The 26,720-nt window shown below is 39.7% G+C and overlaps 1 protein-coding gene across 1 annotated transcript; it reads right to left on the bottom strand.

Moving 5' to 3' along the window:
* Nucleotides 1-13,017: 13,017 nt before the first annotated feature.
* On the bottom strand, nt 13,018-26,653 carry ENAM (enamelin). The gene is made up of 8 exons (XM_077846643.1): nt 26,600-26,653; nt 24,730-24,798; nt 24,563-24,607; nt 23,623-23,664; nt 21,576-21,842; nt 20,181-20,243; nt 18,327-18,377; nt 13,018-15,873 (listed from the first exon to the last, which is right to left on the bottom strand). The coding sequence occupies exons 1-8, from the start codon at nt 26,651-26,653 to the stop codon at nt 13,018-13,020; spliced, it is 3,447 nt and encodes a 1,148-aa protein (XP_077702769.1).
* Nucleotides 26,654-26,720: the final 67 nt, after the last annotated feature.

The raw sequence follows: 26,720 nt of genomic DNA, 5'->3' as shown, positions 1-26,720 counted from the left end.
TTGTTTTAGTTTTTCTGCACACTCAATAGAAAACATTTTTGGCTACTGTGGACATTGCTGCCATAGGAGACTCTTAACCAAAGGAAACAATTTTGGCTGGTTCACTTGTTTAGTAAGTGGTGATGAAAACTGAACACTGCTATGGTTTTAACAAATATTGATAGAGGCTCTTTGGCAGTCATTTATTCCCACTATAACATTTTCTTAACAACTCATGCAGCATTTTGAGGTTATGTGACCAATGCATTGACCTCTCAAAAGTCAACTATTTTTTGTACTTTCTGTTCTTTCTTTTTAATTTGAATTAAATGGATATTTTTAAAAGATAGGCATAGTGAATATTATTGGTGAGAATGTTTTCCTTCTGCACAGTTCTTGACAAGTTAGCCATTTAAGCGAACCAGTAGAGAAAAATTACATTGACATTAGGAATAATGTTTCTTGGTACCAAGGCCTCAGAAGCCAGTAGACCCAAGCCAAGTGGTTAGTTTTTACTTTAAGACTATTGTCATTTCTAATTGTTTTATATTACTCGATATTAAAAATGAATAATAATTACAGTTCTGCAATCACAAATATACCAATGTACACACATTCATAATCAGATATGCATGGACTCCCTAACCTAGAAGCAGTGGGGTAGGAAAATTAACCTTTGATATATTTCCCAGGTCTCGGCTTCTCGGTAGCAGTGTAGTATATGGGTAAATCCCTGGCCAATACAGACTATACTTGGTGACTAAATGACAGGTCATTAATGGCAAGTTCATTGAAAAATGGGAATAAAAATAACTATCTTACAGGGTTTTTTTTTTTTTTTTTTAAGATTTTATGTATTTATTCATGAGAGACACACAGAGGCAGAGACACCGGTAGAGGGAGAAGCAGGCTCCATGCAGGGAGCAGGATGCAGGACTGGATCCCAGGACCCGGGGGTCACACCCTGAGCCAAAGGCAGACGGTCAATTGCTGAGCCACCCAGGTGCCCCCAATCTTACGTTTTTTTTCTACAAAAGACTCAATATACATTATGTATGTCAGTACAGCTGTTGTAGCTGTTGTAGCAGTTACCAGCCTGTAAATTACGATTGCTTTTGTGTCTGAATTGTTTTTTGGCTCTTCTTTCTGCCCAGGCAACAAATCAGGGACTAATGTAAACATGTATTAGATCAGTGATTCTCGAGGGGGAGGAGCAAGACGGTGGAAGAGCAGGGTCTCCAAATCACCTGTCTCCACCAAATTACCTAGAAAACCTTCAAGTTATCCTGAAAATCTATCAATTCGGCCTGAGATTTAAAGAGAGACCAGCTGGAATGCTCCAGTGAGAAGAGTTCGCGCTTCTATCAAGGTAGGAAGACGGGGAAAAAGAAGTAAAGAAACAAAGGCCTCCAAGGGGGAGGGGCCCGCGAGGAGCCGGGCTGAGGCCGGGGCGAGTGTCCCCAGGACAGGAGAGCCCCGTCCCGGAGAAGCAGGAGCTGCACCAACCTTCCCAGGCGGAAAGGGGCTCGCAGGGAGTTGGAGCAGGACCCAGGAGGGCGGGGATGCCCTCGGGCTCCCGGGGACACTAACAGACACCTGCGCCCCGGGAGAGTGCGCCGAGCTCCCTAAGGGCTGCAGCGCGGACGGCGGGACCCGGAACAGCTGGAGGGGCTCGGGGGCGGCTCCGCGGAGGGGGCTGCGGGGCGGGAGCAGCTCGGGGGGCTCGGGCAGAGGAAGAGGCTCCGTGCGGAGGGGGCTGCGCGGTTCCAGGAGCAGCTCGGAGGGGCTCGGGCGGCGGCTCCGCGGAGGGGGTTGCGCGGCCCGGGAGCGCGAATCCAACAGCGCAGGCTCCGGAGCACAGGGCGCCGGGACACAGCCCAGGATCCCGCCTCCCCCGGGACAGGCAGAGGCCGGGAGGGCCCAGGACAGCGAGGACGCTCCTGCCCCAGCTGAGCAGATCAGCGGCCCCGCCCCGGAGCCTCCAGGCCCTGCAGACGGAGTTCCTGCCGGAGCTGAATCCAGGTTTCCAGAGCTGCCCCGCCACTGGGGCTGTTCCTCCTGCGGCCTCACGGGGTAAACAACCCCCACTGAGCCCTGCACCAGGCAGGGGCAGAGCAGCTCCCCCAAGTGCTAACACCTGAAAATCAGCACAGCAGGCCCCTCCCCCAGAACACCAGCTAGACGGACAAGTTCCAGGGGAAGCCAAGGGACTTAAAGTACACAGAATCAGAAGATACTGCCCCGTGGTTTTTTGTTTTTGTTTTTGCTTTTTGATTTCTGTTTGCTTCCACCACCCCCACCCTTTTTTCTTTCTCTTTTTCTTTTTTTTTTCCTTTTTTCTTTTTTATTTTTCTCTTTTCTTTCCTTCTTTCTCTCCTCTCTTTTTCTCCTTTTCCCAATACAACTTGTTTTTGGCCACTCTGCACTGAGCAAAATGACTAGAAGGAAAAGCTCACCTCAAAAGGAAGAATCAGAAACAGTCCTCTCTCCCACAGAGTTACAAAATCTGGATTACAATTCAATGTCAGAAAGCCAATTCAGAAGCACTATCATACAGCTACTGGTGGCTCTAGAAAAAAGCATAAAGGACTCAAGAGACTTCATGACTGCAGAATTTAGAGCTAATCGGGCAGAAATTAAAAATCAGTTGAATGAGATGCAAACCAAACTAGAAGTCCTAACAACGAGGGTTAACGAGGTGGAAGAACGAGTGAGTGACATAGAAGACAAGTGGATGGCAAAGAAGGAAACTGAGGAAAAAAGAGACAATTAAAAGACCATGAGGATAGATTAAGCGAAATAAACGACAGCCTGAAGAAGAAAAACCTACATTTAATTGGGGTTCCCGAGGGCGCCAAAAGGGCCAGAGGGCCAGAATATATTTGAACAAATCCTAGCTGAAAACTTTCCTAATCTGGGAAGGGAAACAGGCATTCAGATCCAGGAAATAGAGAGATCCCCCCCTAAAATCAATAAAAACTGTTCAACACCTCGACATTTAATAGTGAAGCTTGCAAATTCCAAAGATAAAGAGAAGATCCTTAAAGCAGCAAGAGACAAGAAATCCCTGACTTTTATGGGGAGGAGTATTAGGGTAACAGCAGACCTCTCCACAGAGACCTGGCAGGCCAGAAAGGGCTGGCAGGATATATTCAGGGTCCTAAATGAGAAGAACATGCAACCAAGAATACTTTATCCAGCAAGGCTCTCATTCAAAATGGAAGGAGAGATAAAGAGCTTCCAAGACAGGCAGCAACTAAAACAATATGTAACCTCCAAACCAGCTCTGCAAGAAATTTTAAGGGGGACTCTTAAAATTCCCCTTTAAGAAGAAGTTCAGTGGAACAGTCCACAAAAACAAGGACTGAATAGATATCATGATGACACTAAACTCATATCTCTCAATAGTAACTCTGAATGTGAACGGGCTTAATGACCCCATCAAAAGGCGCAGGGTTTCAGACTGGATAAAAAAGCAGGACCCATCTATTTGCTGTCTACAAGAGACTCATTTTAGACAGAAGGACACCTACAGCCTGAAAATAAAAGGTTGGAGAACCATTTACCATTCGAATGGTCCTCAAAAGAAAGCAGGGGTAGCCATCCTCATATCAGATAAACTAAAATTTACCCCAAAGACTGTAGTGAGAGATGAAGAGGGACACTATCTCATACTTAAAGGATCTATTCAACAAGAGGACTTAACAATCCTCAATATATATGCCCCGAATGTGGGAGCTGCCAAATATATAAATCAATTATTAACCAAAGTGAAGAAATACTTAGATAATAATACACTTATACTTGGTGACTTCAATCTAGCTCTTTCTATACTCGATAGGTCTTCTAAGCACAACATCTCCAAAGAAACGAGAGCTTTAAATGATACACTGGACCAGATGGATTTCACAGATATCTACAGAACTTTACATCCAAACTCAACTGAATACACATTCTTCTCAAGCGCACATGGAACTTTCTCCAGAATAGACCACATATTGGGTCACAAATCGGGTCTGAACCGATACCAAAAGATTGGGATAGTCCCCTGCATATTCTCAGACCATAATGCCTTGAAATTAGAACTAAATCACAACAAGAAGTTTGGAAGGACCTCAAACACGTGGAGGTTAAGGACCATCCTGCTAAAAGATAAAAGGGTCAACCAGGAAATTAAGGAAGAATTAAAAAGTTTCATGGAAACTAATGAGAATGAAGATACAACCGTTCAAAATCTTTGGGATGCAGCAAAAGCAGTCCTAAGGGGGAAATACATCGCAATACAAGCATCCATTCAAAAACTGGAAAGAACTCAAATACAAAAGCTAACCTTACACATAAAGGAGCTAGAGAAAAAACAGCAAATAGATCCTACACCCAAGAGAAGAAGGGAGTTAATAAAGATTCGAGCAGAACTCCACGAAATCGAGACCAGAAGAACTGTGGAACAGATCAACAGAACCAGGAGTTGGTTCTTTGAAAGAATTAATAAGATAGATAAACCATTAGCCAGCCTTATTAAAAAGAAGAGAGAGAAGACTCAAATTAATAAAATCATTAATGAGAAAGGAGAGATCACTACCAACACCAAGGAAATACAAACGATTTTAAAAACATATTATGAACAGCTATACGCCAATAAATTAGGCAATCTAGAAGAAATGGACTCATTCCTGGAAAGCCACAAACTACCAAAACTGGAACAGGAAGAAATAGAAAACCTGAACAAGCCAATAACCAGGGAGGAAATTGAAGCAGTCATTAAAAACCTCCCAAGACACAAGAGTCCAGGGCCAGATGGCTTCCCAGGGGAATTCTATCAAACGTTTAAAGAAGAAACCATACCTATTCTCCTAAAGCTGTTTGGAAAGATAGAAAGAGATTGAGTACTTCCAAATTCGTTCTATGAGGCCAGCATCACCTTAATTCCAAAACCAGACAAAGACCCCACCAAAAAGGAGAATTACAGACCAATATCCCTGATGAACATGGATGCAAAAATTCTCAACAAGATACTGGCCAATAGGATCCAACAGTACGTTAAGAAAATTATTCACCATGACCAAGTAGGATTTATCCCTGGGACACAAGGCTGGTTCAACACCCGTAAAACAATCAATGTGATTCATCATATCAGCAAGAGAAAAACCAAAAACCATATGATCCTCTCATTGGATGCAGAGAAAGCATTTGACAGAATACAGCATCCATTCCTGATCAAAACTCTTCAGAGTGTAGGGATAGAGGGAACATTCCTCGACATCTTAAAAGCCATCTACGAAAAGCCCACAGCAAATATCATTCTCAATGGGGAAGCACTGGGAGCCTTTCCCCTAAGATCAGGAACAAGACAGGGATGTCCACTCTCACCACTGCTGTTCAACATAGTACTGGAAGTCCTAGCCTCAGCAATCAGACAACAAAAAGACATTAAAGGCATTCAAATTGGCAAAGAAGAAGTCAAACTCTCCCTCTTCGCCGATGACATGATACTCTATATTGAAAACCCAAAAGTCTCCACCCCAAGATTGCTAGAACTCATACAGCAATTCGGTAACGTGGCAGGATACAAAATCAATGCCCAGAAATCAGTGGCATTTCTATACACTAACAATGAGACTGAAGAAAGAGAAATTAAGGAGTCAATCCCATTTACAATTGCACCCAAAAGCATAAGATACCTAGGAATAAACCTAACCAAAGATGTAAAGGATCTATACCCTCAAAACTATAGAACACTTCTGAAAGAAATTGAGGAAGACACAAAGAGATGGAAAAATATTCTATGCTCATGGATTGGCAGAATTAATATTGTGAAAATGTCAATGTTACCCAGGGCAATATACACGTTTAATGCAATCCCTATCAAAATACCATGGACTTTCTTCAGAGAGTTAGAACAAATTATTTTAAGATTTGTGTGGAATCAGAAAAGACCCCGAATAGCCAGGGGAATTTTAAAAAAGAAAACCATATCTGGGGGCATCGCAATGCCAGATTTCAGGTTGTACTACAAAGCTGTGATCATCAAGACAGTGTGGTACTGGCACAAAAACAGACACATCGATCAGTGGAACAGAATAGAGAATCCAGAAGTGGACCCTGAACTTTATGGGCAACTAATATTCGATAAAGGAGGAAAGACTATCCATTGGAAGAAAGACAGTCCCTTCAATAAATGGTGCTGGGAAAATTGGACATCCACATGCAGAAGAATGAAACTAGACCACTCTCTTGCATCATACACAAAGATAAACTCAAAATGGATGAAAGATCTAAATGTGAGACAAGATTCCATCAAAATCCTAGAGAAGAACACAGGCAACACCCTTTTTGAACTCGGCCATAGTAACTTCTTGCAAGATACATCCATGAAGGCAAAAGAAACAAAAGCAAAAATGAACTATTGGGACTTCATCCAGATAAGAAGCTTTTGCACAGCAAAGGATACAGTCAACAAAACTAAAGACAACCTACAGAATGGGAGAAGAGATTTGCAAATGACGTATCAGATAAAGGGCTAGTTTCCAAGATCTATAAAGAACTTATTAAACTCAACACCAAAGAAAGAAACAATCCAATCATGAAATGGGCAAAAGACATGAACAGAAATCTCACAGAGGAAGACATAGACATGGCCAACATGCATATGAGAAAATGCTCTGCATCACTTGCCATCAGGGAAATACAAATGAAAACCACAATGAGATCCCACCTCACACCAGTGAGAATGGGGAAAATTAACAAGGCAGTAAACCACAAATGTTGGAGAGAATGCGGAGAAAAGGGAACCCTCTTACACTGTTGGAGGGAATGTGAACTGGTGTAGCCACTCTGGAAAACTGTGTGGAGGTTCCTCAAACAGTTAAAAATAGACCTGCCCTAGGACCCAGCAATTGCACTGCTGGGGATTTACCCCAAAGATACAGATGCAATGAAACGCCGGGACACCTGCACCCCGATGTTTCTAGCAGCAGTGTCCACAATAGCCAAACTGTGGAAGGAGCCTCGGTGTCCATCGAAAGATGAATGGATAAAGAAGATGTGGTCTATGTATACAATGGAATATTCCTCAGCTATTAGAAATGACAAATACCCACCATTTGCTTCAACGTGGGTAGAACTGGAGGGTATTATGCTGAGTGAAGTAAGTCAGTCGGAGAAGGACAAACATTGTATGTTCTCATTCATTTGGGGAATATAAATAATAGTGAAAAGGAACATAAGGGAAGGGGGAAGAAATGTGTGGGAAATATCAGAAAGGGAGACAGAACATAAAGACTCCTAACTCTGGGAAAGGAACTAGGGGTGGTGGAAGGGGAGGAGGGCAGGGGGTGGGAGTGAATGGGTGACGGGCACTGGGGGTTATTCTGTATGTTAGTAAATTGAACACCAATAAAAAATAAATTAAAAAAAAAAAAAGATCAGTGATTCTCAAACTTTAGAACGCACGAGACTCGCCCGGAGGACTCATTGCGACAGGTTGCTGGACCCCACCCCAAGAGATTCTGATTAAGTAGTTCTGGGATGCATCGGGAGAAACAGCGGGTCTCCAGGTTCCCGGGTGCGGCTGCCTTTCGGGAACCACAGCGGTAACATCCGAAACCTCTGTTGTCCCCTAGTGGCTAATTTGGGAAACACAACGCAGGTGCATTTTTTTTTTTTTTTTAAGATTTTTTTTTAATTTTAAGATTTTTTACTTATTTATGATAGACACACACACACACACACAGAGGCAGGGAACAGGAGGAGGGAGAAGCAGGCTCCATGCACCGGGAGCCCGACGTGGGATCCGATCCCGGGTCTCCAGGATCGTGCCCTGGGCCAAAGGCAGGCGCCAAACCGCTGCACCACCCAGGGATCCCCTGCATGTGCATTTAATACACCTTTCGTTTAATGCTCGAAACTGCCCTCTGAAATAAGGGCGGTCTTCATTTTACAAATGACAAAACTGAGATATAAAGAGATGAAATAATCTTCTTAAGATTTTAAATATAGTATATGGAGAGCCCAAGAGTCTCAGACTCCAAAGCCATTGCTCTCACTATGTTATCCTGTCTAAAACACATTTTCAGACCATTTCTCCCAGTAATCCCACTTCTGAGGAAATAATAAAAACTAGACAAAGAGGCATAAAGATATTTATCACAACATTATTTATGATAATGAAAATTTACAATAAACTTTGCATCTAGCATTAAAAGGAATGATAGTAAGGTATATTTGTGAACATTTCGCAGACAATGAAAACGAAGCTTTCAGTATTTTTAATTGTATGCAAATTGCTTATATAATGTGAAGAGGGAAATGTAGCATATTTCATAAAGGAGTTACTTTAAGACCCCTGTTCCCCATACACACATATGAGAGAAAATAGGACAAAATACTAACATTAGATGGTAGGATTATGTGTTATTTTTACTTGCTTTTTAAAAAGAAATATTTATTTCCTTTTACTTTTCATTAGTTGCCAAATATTCAAAAGTGAGTATTTTGTTATTGTAAAAATATTAATCATTATTAATTTTTATTTTTAATTAATTATTAAATTTTGGGAAATTCTGAATTTCTATTCATTTATAAAATGTATTTAAAGAAAAAGTGATGTTTATTTAGCATCCATTCTGTGCTCAGCACAGCGCCAGATGTTATGAGGGATATGCAAGGAGGATGAGAAGTGGGCCTCACTTTTTAGGAATTTTCTTTTTCCTTCTATCGGCAGAACTAACACAAGAAAAAAGCAATAGTGATAAAAGACAATGTGTGATTAAATATAAAAGATGATGTGCTGTGAGCCCTCAGGGAAGCTGAGGATATTGGGGCTGGGGTAGTCTTAAAGGATTTATTAATGAAATAGAATGGGAGTAGAACTTGCTGGAAATAACAGGAGTCATGCAGAGAGACAGGAAGAAGCATAATGTGAATGTAGGACTGGCCTGCTTCTCTTTCTCTTTGTGTTCTCTATTCCGCTTACATGCTTCATTTATGCATGTCCCTTCAAGTTGCTAATATTCAGTTTCTTCAGTGGTCAAGACCTTTCTGTTCCTCACCTGGTGAGTGTGCAGTTGTTCCTTATTTATAGGAAATAGCCAATCATTTTGCCACTCCAACTTTGGTCTACCAAGTAGCTAATTCATCATCACCTGGTGATAGTCATAGTGTTCATAACACAGAATCAAAGGTCCCCATTCTAGATGAGGAAATAAAAATCTACATCTTAACAGGAGTCATGTGCACAGTAAAGCTTGCGTAATGCTCGTGTAGCATGGGACACTGTCAGAAAGAACCTGAGTCCTCTGTTGGAGATACAGCTGCCAGCGAGATTTTATAGCTCAGGGACTGACAAGGTCCCATCCAAATAAAATTTCCTGCCATTATCCTATTGTTCTTCTGTAAATATGAAACGATTAGCTTCACTCTTTAAGGGTGTGCATATTAGCCAACGTTTGGGAAGGAATTTTTTTGCCAAGTTAATCACGGCCAATACCTGCTTTGTGCATGGTTATTTGGATAAACTCAGAGGAAATTACTGTCCAAGTTCTGAAGAAGCACAGAAAGACAGGGTGCTGGGTCCTCAGGCGGATGAGCTGGAGCACTACGAGAGCAGAGGACCTTGCCCGAGCAGGTGACGGAGCACTGAGGGCAGCTGCATCAATTTCACAATTTTGTCTGTGTCAAATTATAGTTCGGTTGCCTCCTTCTCTGTTTGAAGCATTTTCCTCTGCCAGTATGAAATTTTGTTACCAGCTGAATCTTGTTTCTAAATGTTATTGGCTATGAATTTAAAATGAGAGAAAAGGTCCAGTGGCTGATATTATTGGATGGGGGTGACGTGCAGAGACAAGGAAAAACAGGTGGCCAAAACCAAAAGCTATATTCCGTTGTGAAATGGTGACGACCTATTTTCCATCAAGTGTTGTTTTCTTCTGAGTTTTCGTTGGGAAGTTGGCCTGAGTCACAATGAAATCCTTGAGGTTTTGTGAAGGAGGGACAAAGTTGTTGATTTTAAGTCCAACATTTCTAGTTCCCCTTTTGGTTTTTAGAAACAACGTTTGGTTTCCTGAGGGCAAGACGAATCTTCTTAAGGGTCTTTAGGGTCATGACTGAAGGAGACAGGTGGGAAGCAAAGGCAGAGACGTGCCAAGCAAGTGAGAGAAATAGCTGAAAGCTCATGCCTTGTGAATTTTCTTTGAAATTATAAAAAGTTGAGACTCTGATATGAGTGACTAAAGTAAAACATGTTCAGGGGATCTGAGAACCAGAGAAAGAACCTCCATGACCATGGCGACTAGGCCAAGTTTTTAGAGGTAGCTGTCCCCACATTTCATCATTCTACTTTGCTTCCTACTTAAAGTGAAAAAGTATAAGATTTCCCCAGCCAACTGGATCTATGGCTGATACCTTCTAGAGAAATCTATTGTAGGCTATGAGACAGAAAAGCTTGTAAAACAGGTGTGTGTTCATTTTGGATTATCTTCCATGTTTGTTATCCTCAGGCATCATTTTCTTATTTTCTATTTACTTATTGACTAAAGACACCACCAGGATATAGCCAGTCATTTTAGAACCAGCAGGTGACAGCCTGTAGACATAGGAACTTGCCATAGAGGTGGGGGTGTGGCAGTGAGATGTGGGTGGTAGAAAAAAAGGGGATCACTCGCAGAGCCTTCTGTCTTCACTGTAGGCACCTCAACCTTAGGGTTTATTGATAACTTACCAACGACACACAGACTAATCACTTTATTGTAGGTCGCTCAGGCCTGGTGTCCAGTTTGTACAAGGATACCTGAGCTGATGAGAGAGAGTGCTTTTCTATAGAAGCATTTCCCTCTCCCCTTATTTTTCACTCTCTATCCTCAAATTCAATATCTATTGATATTTCTGTCCCATTGTGCTTTTACATTTTACATTATGGAGGTCTTAGATGATAATTTAAGCCATGGTGCCTCATAGGTGAAGATGTGTCAATACATCTGCCAAAACAAATATATGATTCATATATTTTATGAAATATTGAAGTGAATGCGGATTTTACAATGAAAGTATTCATATCTAGATTAAAGATCATTTAGAAAGAAAATGAAACAAAAATGTACTTTTATTTTGATGAGGATAATTCTTTAGAGACAGTTTTATATAGAAAAAGTTAATGATTTTTCAGTGTGTGATTAAAATATAAAAGTGTGAGTGGGGGGATTTTAGTGGCTAAATAATAATACCTCTAAGATCTACCTAAATAATCTACCCCTAAGATCCCTTCTTACCCTGAGATTCTATGTTCTGCAAATGTTGCTGAGTATATAAAGCTACAGAATATGACATGGCTAATTCAGTATCTCATATGGTTTACCCACAGGAAAAGCACACCACAGGATTTTCATGGGAGTTTTGAAAGCCATTTTAAAATTGGTAAATCAATATTTATTGGGTATCTACTATGTGCAAGACACTGTGCCAAGACCTTCCGTAGACTCAAAGGACAAGGTTCCTTTCCTCTTGGTGTTTTCAATATTGTATATTCTAAAGTATCTCAGATCTTCTTATAGGAAATTTTCTCCTAAGAAACTCCTTAGAGTTAGAAGTAACTTTCTAGATAATTCTGAGCATTCTTCCCCTCTAGGAAGGAATATGCTGATAGTAGGCCAAAATGCCATTATTAAAAAACAAAACAAAACCCCTGGATGTATTCTAGCAAGGCAATACAGAAATCTCTACTTTACAAAATAATTTACACTATTTAATCAGTATATAATGAAACTATGTCTGCAAATAATTCTACCAGGACATGAAAAATAAGACTTTATGTTGGTAGTAGCATATGCCAGTACAGTCACTTAAACTATTAAGGAAAATTGACCATTGAGTGTTTCTCTTATTTGATTAGGATAGTGTTTCCCAAAGTGTATTCTCTAGATCCTGCAGAATATGAATTGGTGATGGGGTGTCACAAGTCCCACACTTTTTATCTGGATGCTCAGTCCCAGAGTGGCAGTGTTTCCCTCCCCACATTCTTAAGCCTTGTCTCCAGGCTGCTAGTTCTAGGTCACTAGCCTGTCTTCTCCTATACTTCTCGAATGTGTTCCTCTGGCTAAGCTGTATCTATCTGGTAAAGGCCATAAGAAAGTTAAAAACAAAAGGAGGTACCAGTGTTTACTCTTTCTGAAATATGTTCTACAATGAAAATTAGACTGGATCAGAAAACTAGCATAGAATTTGGAAAGTAGACACAAAAAGCAAGAGAGATACATTGTCTTAAGATATGAAAATGGTGTAGCAGGAAAAAAGATAAATTGAAGGGGAGAAGGTCAGAGAAGAAAAGGATTGATTGGCAAGTGATCCATTAGGAGACAGAACAGAAAGATGGGAAGAGGGGAAAGCATAATGAAGAAGGTAGAGGTAAAGACTAGTGATGGTTGATGATAGCGTAGAATGTAAAAAGTGACAGAAGGTGGGAAATATGGGGAAAGAAAGATAGGAAGCTATTTTGACAGAAAGAAAACCCAGAAGGGAGAAAGGAAATGATAAAGAGGGAAGTGTGGGAGATAAAAGATGTCAGAAGAATATTAGCTGGGAAAAAGCTTGACAAAGACCAACATAAGAAAAAACTGTACAATCACTTGGATTATACTGATATATAGATATCCATACATAAAATGCAAAGGTCATCTGCCTTTCTGTCTTGCAAAACCAGAGAACTTTGCGAGTATGGAACTTTGAAAGAAAAAGGAAGAATCGACAAACAAAGGGAAACCAACCCAGACAAGTGGCTTCCAAGTTTCAAGGCGATGGAGGTCATAGCCTTTCTGCTTCTTTTTAAGGTCTGTGTTAACTAGTGGCAGTATGGAATCTAGCAACCCCTGGAGGCCCAACCTCATCAGCATCACCTGGGCCACTATGCCTATTGCTGGAATGGGGATAACTTAAGGATCACCAAGAGGGTCAGATAATTAATTGAGTCTGGGAGCGGGGAATGTTGGGGAACCACTGGAGAATATGACATATTTTCTTTCCCCAAAGAGTGTTTTGTTGCAATAATCCCTAGGCCTGAAGCAGCAAGCAGTCTTGTACATGGTCCTGTGGATTGGTCCCTAATTGAAGAGAATCAAATGGAGTGTGTTCATCAGCACTAAGTGGGTCTACATTTATACTCTGAAACTGTGCCCCAGTAGCTAACCTAGACAATGAGTTAGGATTTTCGGTAGGCATAATCGGCTCTTCATCAAATGGGCCTTGCCTTCCGATGCTAGATGGAGTTCCCGTGCTGGAGGAGTGGTAGTTTGTTATTTTGGAGCCAAAGCATGGTAACTGTATGATGCTTGACGGTCTTTGTTGCTGCCTGTCACCCTCATTTCCTTGCACTTCACTTTGGATTCCTTCTGGCTCAGGGCCTTCATCAGGTGTACCAATAACAAGTTGTTCAGGAGTAAGGTCAACGGTTCTTTCACTGAGCTGGTTGTCTTCGAATATCTCTTCCAAAACATTGTTGCCATCTCCTCCAAGATCACTTGTGAGACAAGGTGTATTCTTTGATTGAAGGGAACCGGCTTCAGGAAACGGCATAATTCCCCTTTGGCTCAGTTGATTCTTCATAGAGCACGGCGTGTTCCTTCTCAGAGTGGACACATCATCTCTAAAAGGACTTAGGTTTTGACTCTCTGCAGGCATTCTTTTCTCTGAGCTGTTTCTTTGGCCAGGTAGGTTGCTGGCAGGAGAGATGGTATCTCTTGCATGATTAGCATGACTATCTTCTGTGTACAGAGGACTGGTGTCTTCATTCTCCCCTGGTGCAAGATCGAAGGGTGGAGTGTAGTCCTGTAGAGCAAGTGGATTGTCCTTGTGTCCTGGGGAGCCACCAGCACAGCAAGAGCCTCTCTGGCTTAGGTGAAATACATGTGCTTCTTTTTGACCTGCTGGGTAACTTGGAGGAATTAAATCTGGGAAAGCCAAATGTTCTCCCTCTGGTGAATTTAACCTAGTAATCTGCATGCCGTAATTCAAATTCTCACCTTCACGCCATGTTGGATTTTTCTGAAGCCCAGCTGGGGAATTACTAGGATAGGGCTGGTTCTCTTTCTGGTGTGGTGGACTAGGGGGTGCTTTGTGTAAAGTTGTTGGCTGATCCCAGTAATTTCTGTTAAAATATGGCTGCCTTTCTTTCGGTCCTTGGGCTTGAACCCTGTGGTCCCAGGAGTTCCAAGAAGGAAACAGAGGGCTTTCTTCTTGTCTGACAGCATTATTAGCATAGTAGCCCCTGCTCTCCACAGGTGGTGGTACAGTGGGAGCTGTATTATATGATGGAAAATTCTCATCTGGGTTCCAGGGGTAAAACTCACCATAAGGGAAATCCTCCCTGGTTTTTGAAGGATTATCTAAGGAATAGGGAAGGTATTCCTTTGGTTGATTTACGGTATATTGCTCGCCTTCATAGTGCCTAACTGTTGGACCTTCTTTAAAGCTTGGCTCTTCCATACCCCATCTATTTTGTCCTGGGAAAGTTTCATCTCCAGTTGGATCAATTGGGTCCTCTTCATTGTAAGGGACTGTTTCTTTCAGCTCTGGAGTATTTATGGGATATAGCGAATTTTTGGGTTGCCCTATTGTGTTGGGAGAATCATCTCTCTCATCCCATCTATTGCTTCTAAGGTATGGTGAATTTTCCCTGGGATCATAAGAGTTATAGTCAGGGTAGTAAACACCTCCCCTAGAGCCCTGGGAAGGAGGAGGTAAGAGTTCCTCCTGCCTCCCAGGATCTTCCTTAAAAGATGGAGAGATTTCTTGGTGATGCCAAGTATTTCTTCCAGCAGGAAAATGTTCTCTTGCAGGGGGAGGAATTTCCTCAGGGAATACAGGTTGATATGTACTGTGCTTTAATTCTGGCCGATTAGTTTCTGATTCATACGGGTTTCTTCTTGGCTCTAAAATAATCCCTTTGGGCAAATTCTGGCTTTGGGTTTGTCCATCAGAATTTGGGGCTCTTCTGGAATCTCCTCTTGAGTAATAAGAGTTTTCATGTTGATCAACAGAATTAAAATTTGGGACTAGCACATTACTCTCAGGGGGAGACAGTTTATAGTTTGATTTGTTAACTCCATAATCTTGAGAGTTTCTCCAGGGGCCAGATGGATCCCTTGTAGGAATGACTATTCTTTCTTTTGGGCCTACTGGTTTCTCTCCTGGATTTTGGATTTTTTCATTGTGGACAACAGTACCATGTTTGGGACCCAGAGGAGCAACGTTGGTTCCCATAGGGTGTTTATTTGGTGCCTGAGGCTTTCTTCTGACATTCCCCAGATTTCCTGCATGATTAGGAGAATTCCCTCTCGCAGTAGAAGCATAAGCCTTACGATAGATTGGATTTCCTGGACGCATTGCTTGTTTGCGTTCCAAAGCAAAGGAGTTCCACCGAGGCCCCCTTTGTACCTGTTGATTTCGGTAAAAAGGCCCATTCTGTCTGTGCCCCATGAAAGTACCAGTGGGACGCCATTGTCTCCCTGCAGGAAAATTTCGGATGTTAGGATTTGGATAATTTTCATGAATATTTGGCTGATTTGGTCCCCATGAGATTTGAGTTCTTGGTACTCCCTGGCCTGAAATATTAACTGTAGCGGGTGAGATAACCCCGTTTTGAGCCGTAGGATTACTCACAGTGTTTGGGCCAGGGCCACTGTTTCCTGTTGGGCTGGTGTCATTTCCACTCTGACTCCCTCCAGGATTTGATTGAGTAGAATTAGTCTCGGGACCTGTTGAATTACCCGAGGGCTCAGCGGCCGGACTCTCTGCTTTAGGAGGATCTTTTTCTTTGGGTTTTTCAAAATCTTGTTCAAACATCTCTTCTGAATAATAAGGAGGACGACCCCCAAATCCCTGATATCCAAAATATCCAAAGTAAGGATTCTGTAGGGAAGAAGGTGGAAATTGGTAATTACTCTTTGTTTCCCACCGTGCTGTGGGGTGGAATTTTTTTTACTGTAATAGAGAAATTAGCCACATGCTTCTTTTAAAACCATTAACTATACTTCTTTTCTTCAAAGTTAATTCTTTCTGTTCCCTTCTGGTTCTCTGAGTACTCTTTCAGACTGTTAGTTCTCAGTTTTCTTTTCCTAGGCCTGGATCCTAAATCTGAGAGGTTTTTGTCTTTTTAGAAAAGGATTCCATTTTCCATCCTTCTCATTCTTCTTTTCTCATTTTGCACACCTGCCTCAAACAATCTATTGCAGGCCAATTTTTTCAATACAGATACAAATCAGTCACCCCCAATGCCATAAGTCTGGCCCATGACACTCCCTCCTGAGGCTGAAGCAGCAAGACTGCATCACTGAAGATCTCATGGGTACCTGCAATGGACTATGCCCCACCCCCCAAACTTCCTTTTCCCATATTCTATATCTAAGCAACATTTGCCACTATCTACCCAGTTTTCCAGGTTTCTCCTTTTCTCTATTCCCCCCAGACAATTAATAACCAAGTTCTATAAAATCTAAACTTCCATCCTGTCCCTCTTCCTTTATTCCCAGTACCCTTGAACTATTGGAGTAGTTTTCTTACTGGTTACTCCGGGTATAATTTTACTTCCGTCTAATCTTGTCTCTCCACTGCTGTCAGAACAGTAGAGGCTGGGGGTGGGGGGTGGTGGAACTTCTGTCACTTTCCCCTTTAAATATTATTTAAAGTTGCCCTTACCTTACAAGATAAACTCTAAGCCTCATATCATAACATAAAAAGCAGCATGGCATGGTCTAAAGAGTGGAGCTCTAGACAGATAATGGGTTCAAATCCCTGTTCCTCCAGTATTAATAGTATGACTCGGGGCTAACGTCAGTTTATATATATTTATTATTTGTAAACTCAAGATAATAAAAGGATATCTATCTCATAGGTTGTCATAAGGGTCAAAAGAGATAACATATGTAAAGCTCTGTGCCTGGTACTTAGTAAACACCTAATAAGTGTTATATGTTATATAACACTGCTGCCGCCACCACTAATGATTTTTTTATGATCATCTGGCCCATAACTCTTACATCTGGCCTCATTTTCTTCCGCTTGTACTTTATGCAGTTGTAAACCACAACTACTACCTGCAGCACTATTCACAATAGAACCTAAATGTTTATCAACAGGTGAATGGAAAAGGCAAATGTGGTCAAGATACACCATGGACTACTACTAAGCCTTAAGAAAGAAGGAAACTTCAATAGATGACAACATGGATGAACCTTGAGGACATTATGCTAAGTGACATGACAGGAGGAGGAAAACAGACTTTTTCATGCCTATGCTAACTGCCTGGGCCCTTATGCTTTTATTTTCTCATGTTATTGTTTTGAAAATTTGAAGTGCCAGTTTCTGGGTTGCAGACAATTATCTGAATCATTTTTATCTGGCAATTCTAATTTCAAAAGGATATTTTTATTTTATTTTTTAAACTTTTTTAATTAAAAAAAATTTAAAGTGTGTTTGTTTATTTAAGCAATCTCCATATTCAACGTGGGACTCAAACTCAGGCCCTCAAGATGGAGAGTTGCTTGCTCTTCTAACTGGGCCAGCCAGGCACACCTTTTTAAAAGCACCTCATGCCATTACTTCCAATGTCATTATTTTAACTCCTTCCTTGCTCCCTTTCCCAACCCCTCATCCTCCAGAGTCATTTCACTGAGGACATATCATATTTTTAGGGAGAAAAAAGGGAAATAAGCTCCAGGGGTGGATTTCCATGCCACAATCACTTTAATGACTTTTTTGATGACACGGGGGCTAGAATATTTTAACAATGTATCACTCTGTGACATGCATTTGGCTCTTCTAGTGTGGTGTGGTAGAGAAGCCATTGGATGGGGTGTCAAAAAAGCTCTAGGTTCAATTTATCCACTAACTCAGTGGATAGTAGTTGAATAGTAATTTACCTTTTTGGGGCTTCAGTTTATTTGTTCAATGAAGGAGTTAGATGATTACTTAATTCCCTTCTGGGGGTAACTTTCTAGGATGTGTTTCCTTCCTTCTCTGCTTTTTAGTTGCTCCATCACTGTCCAGAGTCCAAAGACTCTGGAACAAAGGTTATTAGGTTATCCTTCTTAGAGACAGAGAATAAAAGAGAGAAAAAGAGAGGGAGAGAGAGAAGAAGGGGGAGAAGGAGAGGGAGGGAGTGGGGGAGAAAGGGAGAGAGAGAGGGAGAGAGTTCAGTACATGTAGAGGAAAAATGATGTATTTATTTTTGTTACTGGCTTTTTTCTTATATCACAGGCACTTGAGCTACAAATTCATGTGTTGAATTTTAAAAATAGGAATTAAAAAGCACAGGCTAATGGATTGTAATTCCTAATGGGGAATGTAGCTCTACTTATACTCACCCCGCCTTCTTCATTGCTGGCTGGCGGACGTCCATAACCTGGTGGTACCCTCTGAAATGTGCAAAACATAATGAATGCAAGAGAAAACCACATTCTATACTGCCATTTGCTTGTACAACTCACGGTATCTTAAAATAGTTCAACTCAGTGATTGGGTGTTAGCATTGTTAGTTTTCAGCTTTTGAGTCATTAGCTCTCACAATCTATCTATTAATTCTAATTATTATAATTATAATCCATCAGTGAACACTGGCAAATACAAAGGCTTCAGCTGGATTCTAGATTATCCTACTCAGAATACCATGTATGGCTGCATCTCCTAGCAGTCCCCCATCCCATCACCCCCAACACACAGACAGAGACACACTCAGAGACACACAGACACACACACACAAAAACACACACACGGCAGTGGGGGGGAGAGATTTGAGTGCTGTTAGGATCTAAACATCCATATTAGAACATATAACAATGGAGATTAAATAATGATGCTATTTTTAGAGTCTGTGTCACATTTAGGATGACAAACTGACAATTTCTCCTGGATTATTACTATAAGTTTTTTTTTTTTTCTACTTGAGCAAGGTTTATTTTCCTAATCAAACTTGGAGGCTGAGTGTTTGCTCAGGGGAAGATTTAGAAAAGTATTCCAACTCCCACAGACCTTCAGGAAGTTCTATGTGGATGGGATCATAGTTGAGCACGAGAATCATGTTTATCTGCTTTTTGAATCTTTACCTGGTACTGCCTTAGTTAGTAAATACTTTATACTTATATAAAATTATACCCAGAGTAACCAGTAAGAAAACTACTCCAATAGTTCAAGGGTACTGGGAATAAATAAATAAATAAATAAATAAATAAATACTTAGTTCAGTACGGCCAATGAAAAAAAAGTCACTCTTTTAAAGAAAAAAAAGTAAGGAACTCTTACTCCTTGAGTGAATCATTCCTTATTGATAAAGAGTCTTCTTGGCTATAGAGTTATAGGCAAGAAAAACCAATGCCATAAGCAAATAAAAAAATCATCAAATATTTGCTGTTTCTGTTAAACAACAATTGTCCTTTAAACTTTTCTTTACTTCAAATAGTTTATTTTGTGATTTAGATTTTTAATGCCTGTGATGCAATTTTAATATTATGTTCTATTTTATTTTATTTTATTTTTTTAAAGATTTTATTTATTTGTTCATGAGACACACAGAGCGAGAGACAGAGGCAGAGACACAGGCAGAGGGAGAAGCAGGCTCCATGCAGGGAGCCCGATGTGGGACTTGATCCCAGGACCCCAGGATCACGCCCTGAGCCAAAGACAGACACTCAACCGCTGAGCCACCCAGGCATCCCTATTTTAATACTTTTAAACTTTAAAGGATTCTTGTAAATATTAATCTTGTAAGATTCTTTATAATGAAATATCTGTGGCTAGAAGTAATAAGATATCATAGCAAGCTCTTAATCTAATCATAGCTTATCTTATGATTTTCAAACTATTTTGTATCAATTTTCCCATTACATTAAATAAAGACAATCTTTGTATTTTCTATTCTCTTAGGGAAGTGGGGGGATAGTAGTGAAGTAACACAATCCTTTAAAATCAATTCATTAAGTTATTAGTAGTTGTTTGGTGATTTCAACTGTTCATGTCACCAATTTGAGTAAAAAATTCATTAAACCATTTTTTTCCTACATGATTACAGATATGATGATTTTTTTCATACTCTCCATATGCCATATGCCATATGTGATTGGCATATGTGATTGTATTCCATTTAGAGAGTATGAACTCATACCAGTTTGAGATATAACATGTTAGCATTAGTTTTCACTTCTAGTATAAAGAAAAAAACTCACGTGTGGAACTTGCCATGGTGGCTGTTGATAGAGAAATAGCCCATTGCCAAATGGTGGGAATGCCTAAAGAGAAAGCAGGAATCACAGTGATGCAGAAGTGAGAAGAATAAATGGAAAACGAAACAAACCTATTAAATACAATTGTTCAATACTTGGGAGTCTGCATCTCCCTTTGCATTAAACTGTGATTTCCTTTTTTTAGGCCTGAGTTGATAAAAATAACAACAACAACAACAGTTAGTATTAGTATCATTAAACATTTATGTTCTAGGTACTGTGCTGAGCATTTTATAGAGGTAAACCAATTAAATCCTCATTTAAACACAGAAGACGTGTGCCAAAGGCATTTCCTTTCCACTAAAGATTCTGAGGTTCAGAGAAGTTGAGTCATTTGCCTATAATCTCTTAGTTGGTAAATGATCCAGGAGTGTCTTTTCATTCAGTTTTATATTCTCTACATCTATAATAGTGTCTGATAATAAATAAATATATCTGTTAATTGATGAAGAGACAGCATTTTAGAAGTTTCACACTGGATAGTATCTTGAGAAACCATTTGCACATCTTCTTGCTTTCTGTCAGGACTACTTATGCCACACAGAAGTACTGGAAGCAGTGTTAACCTTTCAAGTATTTAGGATCATCAAAGCATAGATCAGGAAGGAACTTAGAGATTATTTCTTTACTCATAGGGAACCTGGAGTCCAGAAGGGTAAGATGACTGCTCAAGATCATTCAACTAATAAGGGCTGGGGATAGAACTTGAATCTCTTTTCCCTTACTCTTCATGTTACAATGCCATGCTGTCTCTGCATTTTAAAAATAGCCTCTTTAAGGTTATAGTATTTTGGTGATTTTTTTTTAAGAAAAGATTTTTTATATTTATTTGAGAGAGAGAAAGCATGAATGGGGGGCAGAGGGAGAGAGAGAATCAGGCTCCCTGCCAAGTGGGGAGCCTGAGGCAGGGCTACCCCAAAACCCTGGATCATGATCTGAGCTTAAGGTAGATGCTTAACCAACTGAGCCACCCAGGTCCCCTGGTAATTTTTTTTTTTTTAATGAAAAAAAATTTTTTAAACTAATTTGTACACCTAACGCAGGGCTCAAACTTGTGACTATGGATCAAGAGTTGCATGCTCTACTGACTGAGCTGCCCCTATTTTGGTAACTTTTAATCAAACAAAGGCTGGCAGGCTGAACCTGCCAGGCGATTTTCAGTAGGTGGTGCAGCATCACCTTAGAAGAATGTAAAAGCCAAAGATTCGATTTCATACATAGCAGTACCTGTATTAAGGAACATTGGATAAATTGTGTATGTGGGGATGGTATAGCTCTCCAAATCCCTCTGAGGCCACTTATTGACTCTGGTTTGGAATTTTGCAGGGCAAGCCTCACCTGAGGTGGCTGGCCTTCCTCTTCTGGCTGTGCTGGGGTAGGTGGTGGCTGCTTTAAAGGTCGCTTTGGTGGTGGTTTTTTTGGTTGAGGCTGGTTGGGTTTCTGAGTCTCAGGGGCTTGATCAGTCTTGCTCTTTTGGCGTTTGAGTGCTGAAGGAGATTTCTGTGGGTGCCCCGTGTTGGGTGGTGGTTGAGGCCACATGGGCATCTGGTACTGTGGGAAGAGCTGAGGCATACTATTCCCATATAAGGGGCCCAGCTGTGCCATCTGCAAAGATAGCAAATAACAGTCAAATTGTGGAAGGGCTGAGATTCCACCTTTATTCATCCACTAATGTTAGTCTCTAAAACTCAGCCAAACTTCTTAAAAATTCTATGAAACTTAACAATGGAAGCCTCCAGATCTTTAGCATTTCTTTAAATGTTGTCTTATGGAAATAATTTCAGTTTTTTTTTTTTTTTTTTTTTTTTTTAGAAAACCAACCAAACAAACAAAGCAAAAGACAGAATTAGGTGAGAAATTTCATTTTAAGAATTTGGCTGATAATTTTCTAACTCTGAAGCACTGACTCACATAAGAAGTGTACAAGTCAGGTTACAGAGGAGTTGACATCAAACTCAAAACTCCTGTGACTTGTTATAAACTAGAAAAGGAGAAAAAGCAGAAAGAAGATAAAGGAAGTGGGAGTGACAAACAGAAAAAAAAATAATGAAGAGAGAGAGAATACAAATTCTTTGTATGAACATCTTTATATGGTGCCTATGGTTTTTGGTTATTGGTAAATTTTCATTAATTCCTTCTTCATTATCAGAATCTCCACAACTTTGAGGCTGGCAGGGAAGCAAAAGTAGTTATAATCTGAAGAAGCTAATTTATGAATTGACCTCCTATAATGTCAGTTCCCATTCAAACATTCCTACTCTAGTTGAACACCAGTCTCTATTCCCAGTCTCCACTAATCAGTATCTTGCTGTCTGCTGGGTGATAACACAAATACATCGTAAACGCCGTGGGATTAATGGAAGGTGAAATTGTGAATCTTGCATTATGATGCAGAATTTCATGCCAGTTAACTTGATGAAAATTTCAAATCATGGGCAAAGTCACTAGAACCGAGAATGAGAGTTTGAAAGAGTGAGGTCAATCAATACTTGAAGAGAAAATTGACAAGGATGACGATGGTAGGTGAGAAGGTTTCAAAGAGAATGGCTTGAATAACAGAATAAGTGGAAATTGATGGAGTCCTTGATCTTTCCCCCCAGTGGTTCTTAGGATCACCACAAATGTCCAGAGTGACATATAATATTGTTATACTGTCATGTAATTTTTTCAGAAAAATTATGCCAAAAGATCCAACTGATAACATGATTCATTATTAGTTGGTTCTAAGAATTAGCACTAATGGTTAACCCAAATTTTTTTAAAGCATTTTATTTTTTTAAATTTTTATTTATTTATGATAGTCACACAGAGAGAGAGAGAGAGAGAGAGAGAGAGAGGCAGAGACACAGGAGGAGGGAGAAGCAGGCTCCATGCACCGGGAGCCCGACGTGGGGTTTGATCCTGGGTTTCCAGGACCGCGCCCTGGGCCAAAGGCAGGCGCCAAACCGCTGCGCCACCCAGGGATCCCTAACCCAAATTTATTAAAAAAAAATAATTGCTACATAATTTTAGTGTTATCTTTCAAGATAATCCATATGAAATTTATCCCCCACACACATACAACTGGAGTATTTACTATGCTATTTGTTGTCCTTATTATTTGTGAATGTATGTTGTGTGATCTTTTCCCAGAACCCATTTCTCTTGAATACAAAGAATGTTGGCAATTAATAACGATTTTTACTTACATAAGAGAACAACAGTAATGAATAATAATAATAATTTGGGGTAAGGAGACAGGTGAGACTTTTCTCCCTTAAAAGTCTTATAATGATTACACTGTAATTAAAACACTGGATTGGTATCTTTATTAGCTATAACAAACTTTATAATGTAATTATCTGTGTATAAATAAGAAATTGTCAGAATATAAAGCGGAACTTACATGTGGGGAGTTCATAAAGTTGAATTGACCATATCGCATCATCTGTGACCAAAAGAATCCAAAAATACAAAGTGAAAACTTTTTATCTAATCAATCCACAGATCACCAGATAGAAGTTGAATTTCTGATTTTAACATATAGCAGTCATAATGTCTTTTACTAGCTATGCATGAATTTAAATTAAGTATGCGATTAAAACCTTATGTCACTTTAATTTTTTTAGTTGGAATTTTATTTTAAGAAGAATCAAAATAAAATACAGAAAATAAAAATCTTGTCAACTTTGAAGTTTTTTTTTTTTAAGATTATTTATTTATGATAGACATAGAGAGAGAGAGAGAGGCGGAGACACAGGAGGAGGGAGAAGCAGGCTCCATGCAGGGAGCCCGATGTGGGACTCGATCCTGGGACTCCAGGATCGCGCCCTAGGCCAATGGCAGGCGCCAAACCCCTGAGCCACCCAGGGATCCCAACTTTGAAGTTTTTGAATGTTCTACTCAACTTTTGAAGTTCTTGATTTGTGAATGTGATAATTCTATGAAAAGATGATTCTCCTTTCGGATGTACACTGAATTTGGCTAATGACGTTGGCTATGAGTCATGTAGAAGATACTATATGCTTATGTGTCTACGTTCTGAAAACCTTTGGTACAAATGTCTATCTTTGATGGCTTGAAAACTTAGCAAAGAAACGAACATTAATTATACTTGAACCCATATTTACATTTACCTTGGAAAGGAATATTGAAGCATGTAAGTGTGTATGCTGCTGGGGAAATTACTACTTTGCCTTGACTTGAGAGTTTAAGCCTTTCAAATTTCCCTCTTTCTGTCTCTTTCATAAGAAATTTTATGTAACAGAAAGTTCTCCTTTTTTTAATGGACTCTCAGGACAGGGCTTAGGAAATCTTCTCCCCAGAGACTTAATTAATATACATACCTCCTCACTTTTACTGCTAAATCCAGGCATTCGAGGCATTTGCATCTGGTAGTGAAAGAATATTGGTGACAAATTCAGAACACCAGTTGAAATAAACCCAATAATTATCTCCAAGCTATGCAACAATAGAATACAAAGAAAAGTCCTAAAAAATTTTTGATACTCACTGGCATAGCAAAAGAATTACCAAGCAGACCTAGAAAGACCAGGAGAATCTTCATTTTTCCAGTTGGTACCTGGAATACAAAACTGGATTTTATTTTTGGACAGTGAAATGATTCCACTGCTGGCACTCTGCCCAGCTGTCTGTCTGTCACGGAGAACACAGAAATAGACCATGGTGGGGGCCTCGGCTGCCATTTTTGCTTTATAAGAAACTACTAGTTATTACCTGGTACTGTTCTAAACTATGAAAAGGGTCAGGTTAAAAAGGAAAGATAAAACGGAGAGAGAGAAAGAAGACTGATACTTGAGAAGATGGGAGATGGTTTACAGCACAGGAATATGGACTTTAGAAACTAGGAGTTTACCTGAACAATGTGAATATTGGTGACTTTGAGGTGCTAGTTGCTAGGCTGGTTTAGAACAGCATAGTAATGTCCGAGTATAATCACCATTCAGGATGATCTCAGCTTCAGTAAGGGTGCAATCCAAAATCAGTACTTTGAGCTACTTTCTAAGATGCCATAGACAACATTCCATTATATAGAGACTAATTAAATGAGCTGGAATATTCCAGAATCCTATCCTTTTATTCTTCCCTTTATTGTTTTTATTATTGCTTTTATTATTATTTCATCTAAAAAATCATTTCCATTCAAGGGCTGGTCAGAGAAATAGGAAAATATAGGCAACGGTATATTTATCACTCTGCTAGATACTTTGATTAAATATATGGAGGAAAAGATTGAAGACAGTAGAAGTGAAGTTTGAGAATGTGAACTTACATGTGAAGTTTGAGAATGTTTTCATGGATTTTATTTATCGCCCTCTAGTTATTTATGCAAGCCTTGTCTAATTAAGACTTGTAGTTACATCTTTGAATGAGGTTTTTTTCTGAAGTATTTACTTGTGTAACTCCTTAAGAAAACTCTGTTCTATTTGCATATGCAATAGAGGAGAATGAAAGTTTTAATCAGAATGATTTATTTTCGTGGTACATCAGATACAACACAATTCCTAGCATATAGACACCAGTAATTGCTCAGTCTTTTTTGTTCTTCCTTCCTTTTTCTGGGCATGAAATGCATCTAGAAGTATTTTGAGCCAATGCCATCCTTCTGTTTGCTTCCCATAGGAGCAGTATAATTAAAGGACACTTCAGCATTTTCCTAAATTATAAGTGTAATCAATTACCTTTTATATATCAGAAGAATCAGGAGATATGATATAAGAATCAGGAAGGAGTAATATGTAAATGCCTTTCCTGTTAATTACGATTTTTAGAATAACGACATTGTAGAAAATTAAAAATAACAACTAAAGCTAGTGTTTCCAGTATAGGCTCACAAGAACACAAGGAAACTAATAAAGAGAATATTGGGAAATATGTTCTTTTCTAAATCTACTTTCTAAGATTATGGCCCAGATTTTGGGTAACTTTTGGTCGTTTAATTTCTCTCTTACCTAATCATCCATTTAATCTCTATAGTAGCTGTTGCTGAGATTTTTGATAGTGTTACACACTTGAATAAGAAGATGTAGTTTTTTATTTTGCCAGTACAAAGTGCCACTTATTTTCTCTTTTGTAAAGTTAATATATTATACTGGACGACTGATAGTTTCCTTCCATCTCTAAAAATTCATGATTGGATGAAAGTCTCTGATTAGCTTTTTTTTTTTTTTTAACAGAAAATAATATGCATAATGGTTGCTATGGAGTACAAAGACTATGTAAGTTCTTAAGTTTTCATCCCATCTTTGTTTCTCCTGACATATTTAATAGTGTTTTACCCTCTCAAGTGTACTTCTTACAATATTTAATATTTAGTTGATATGTACCTGTATATATTATAAAAAATGAATGAAAATACTCACCAAGTTATCTAGCTTAGGAAGAGAGGCTCCATGCCTGTACTGAAACAGCAACATTTTTTCACCAAAATTTTGAAAAATACAGATTTGGCATGAGAAGAAACTCAAACACAGAAATGAGACA

This window comes from Canis aureus, chromosome 14, assembly GCF_053574225.1.
Source record: "Canis aureus isolate CA01 chromosome 14, VMU_Caureus_v.1.0, whole genome shotgun sequence".
Classification (NCBI taxonomy): domain Eukaryota; kingdom Metazoa; phylum Chordata; class Mammalia; order Carnivora; family Canidae; genus Canis; species Canis aureus.
Note: the sequence above shows the minus strand (reverse complement) of the source record. Positions and strands in the feature narration are given on the sequence as shown.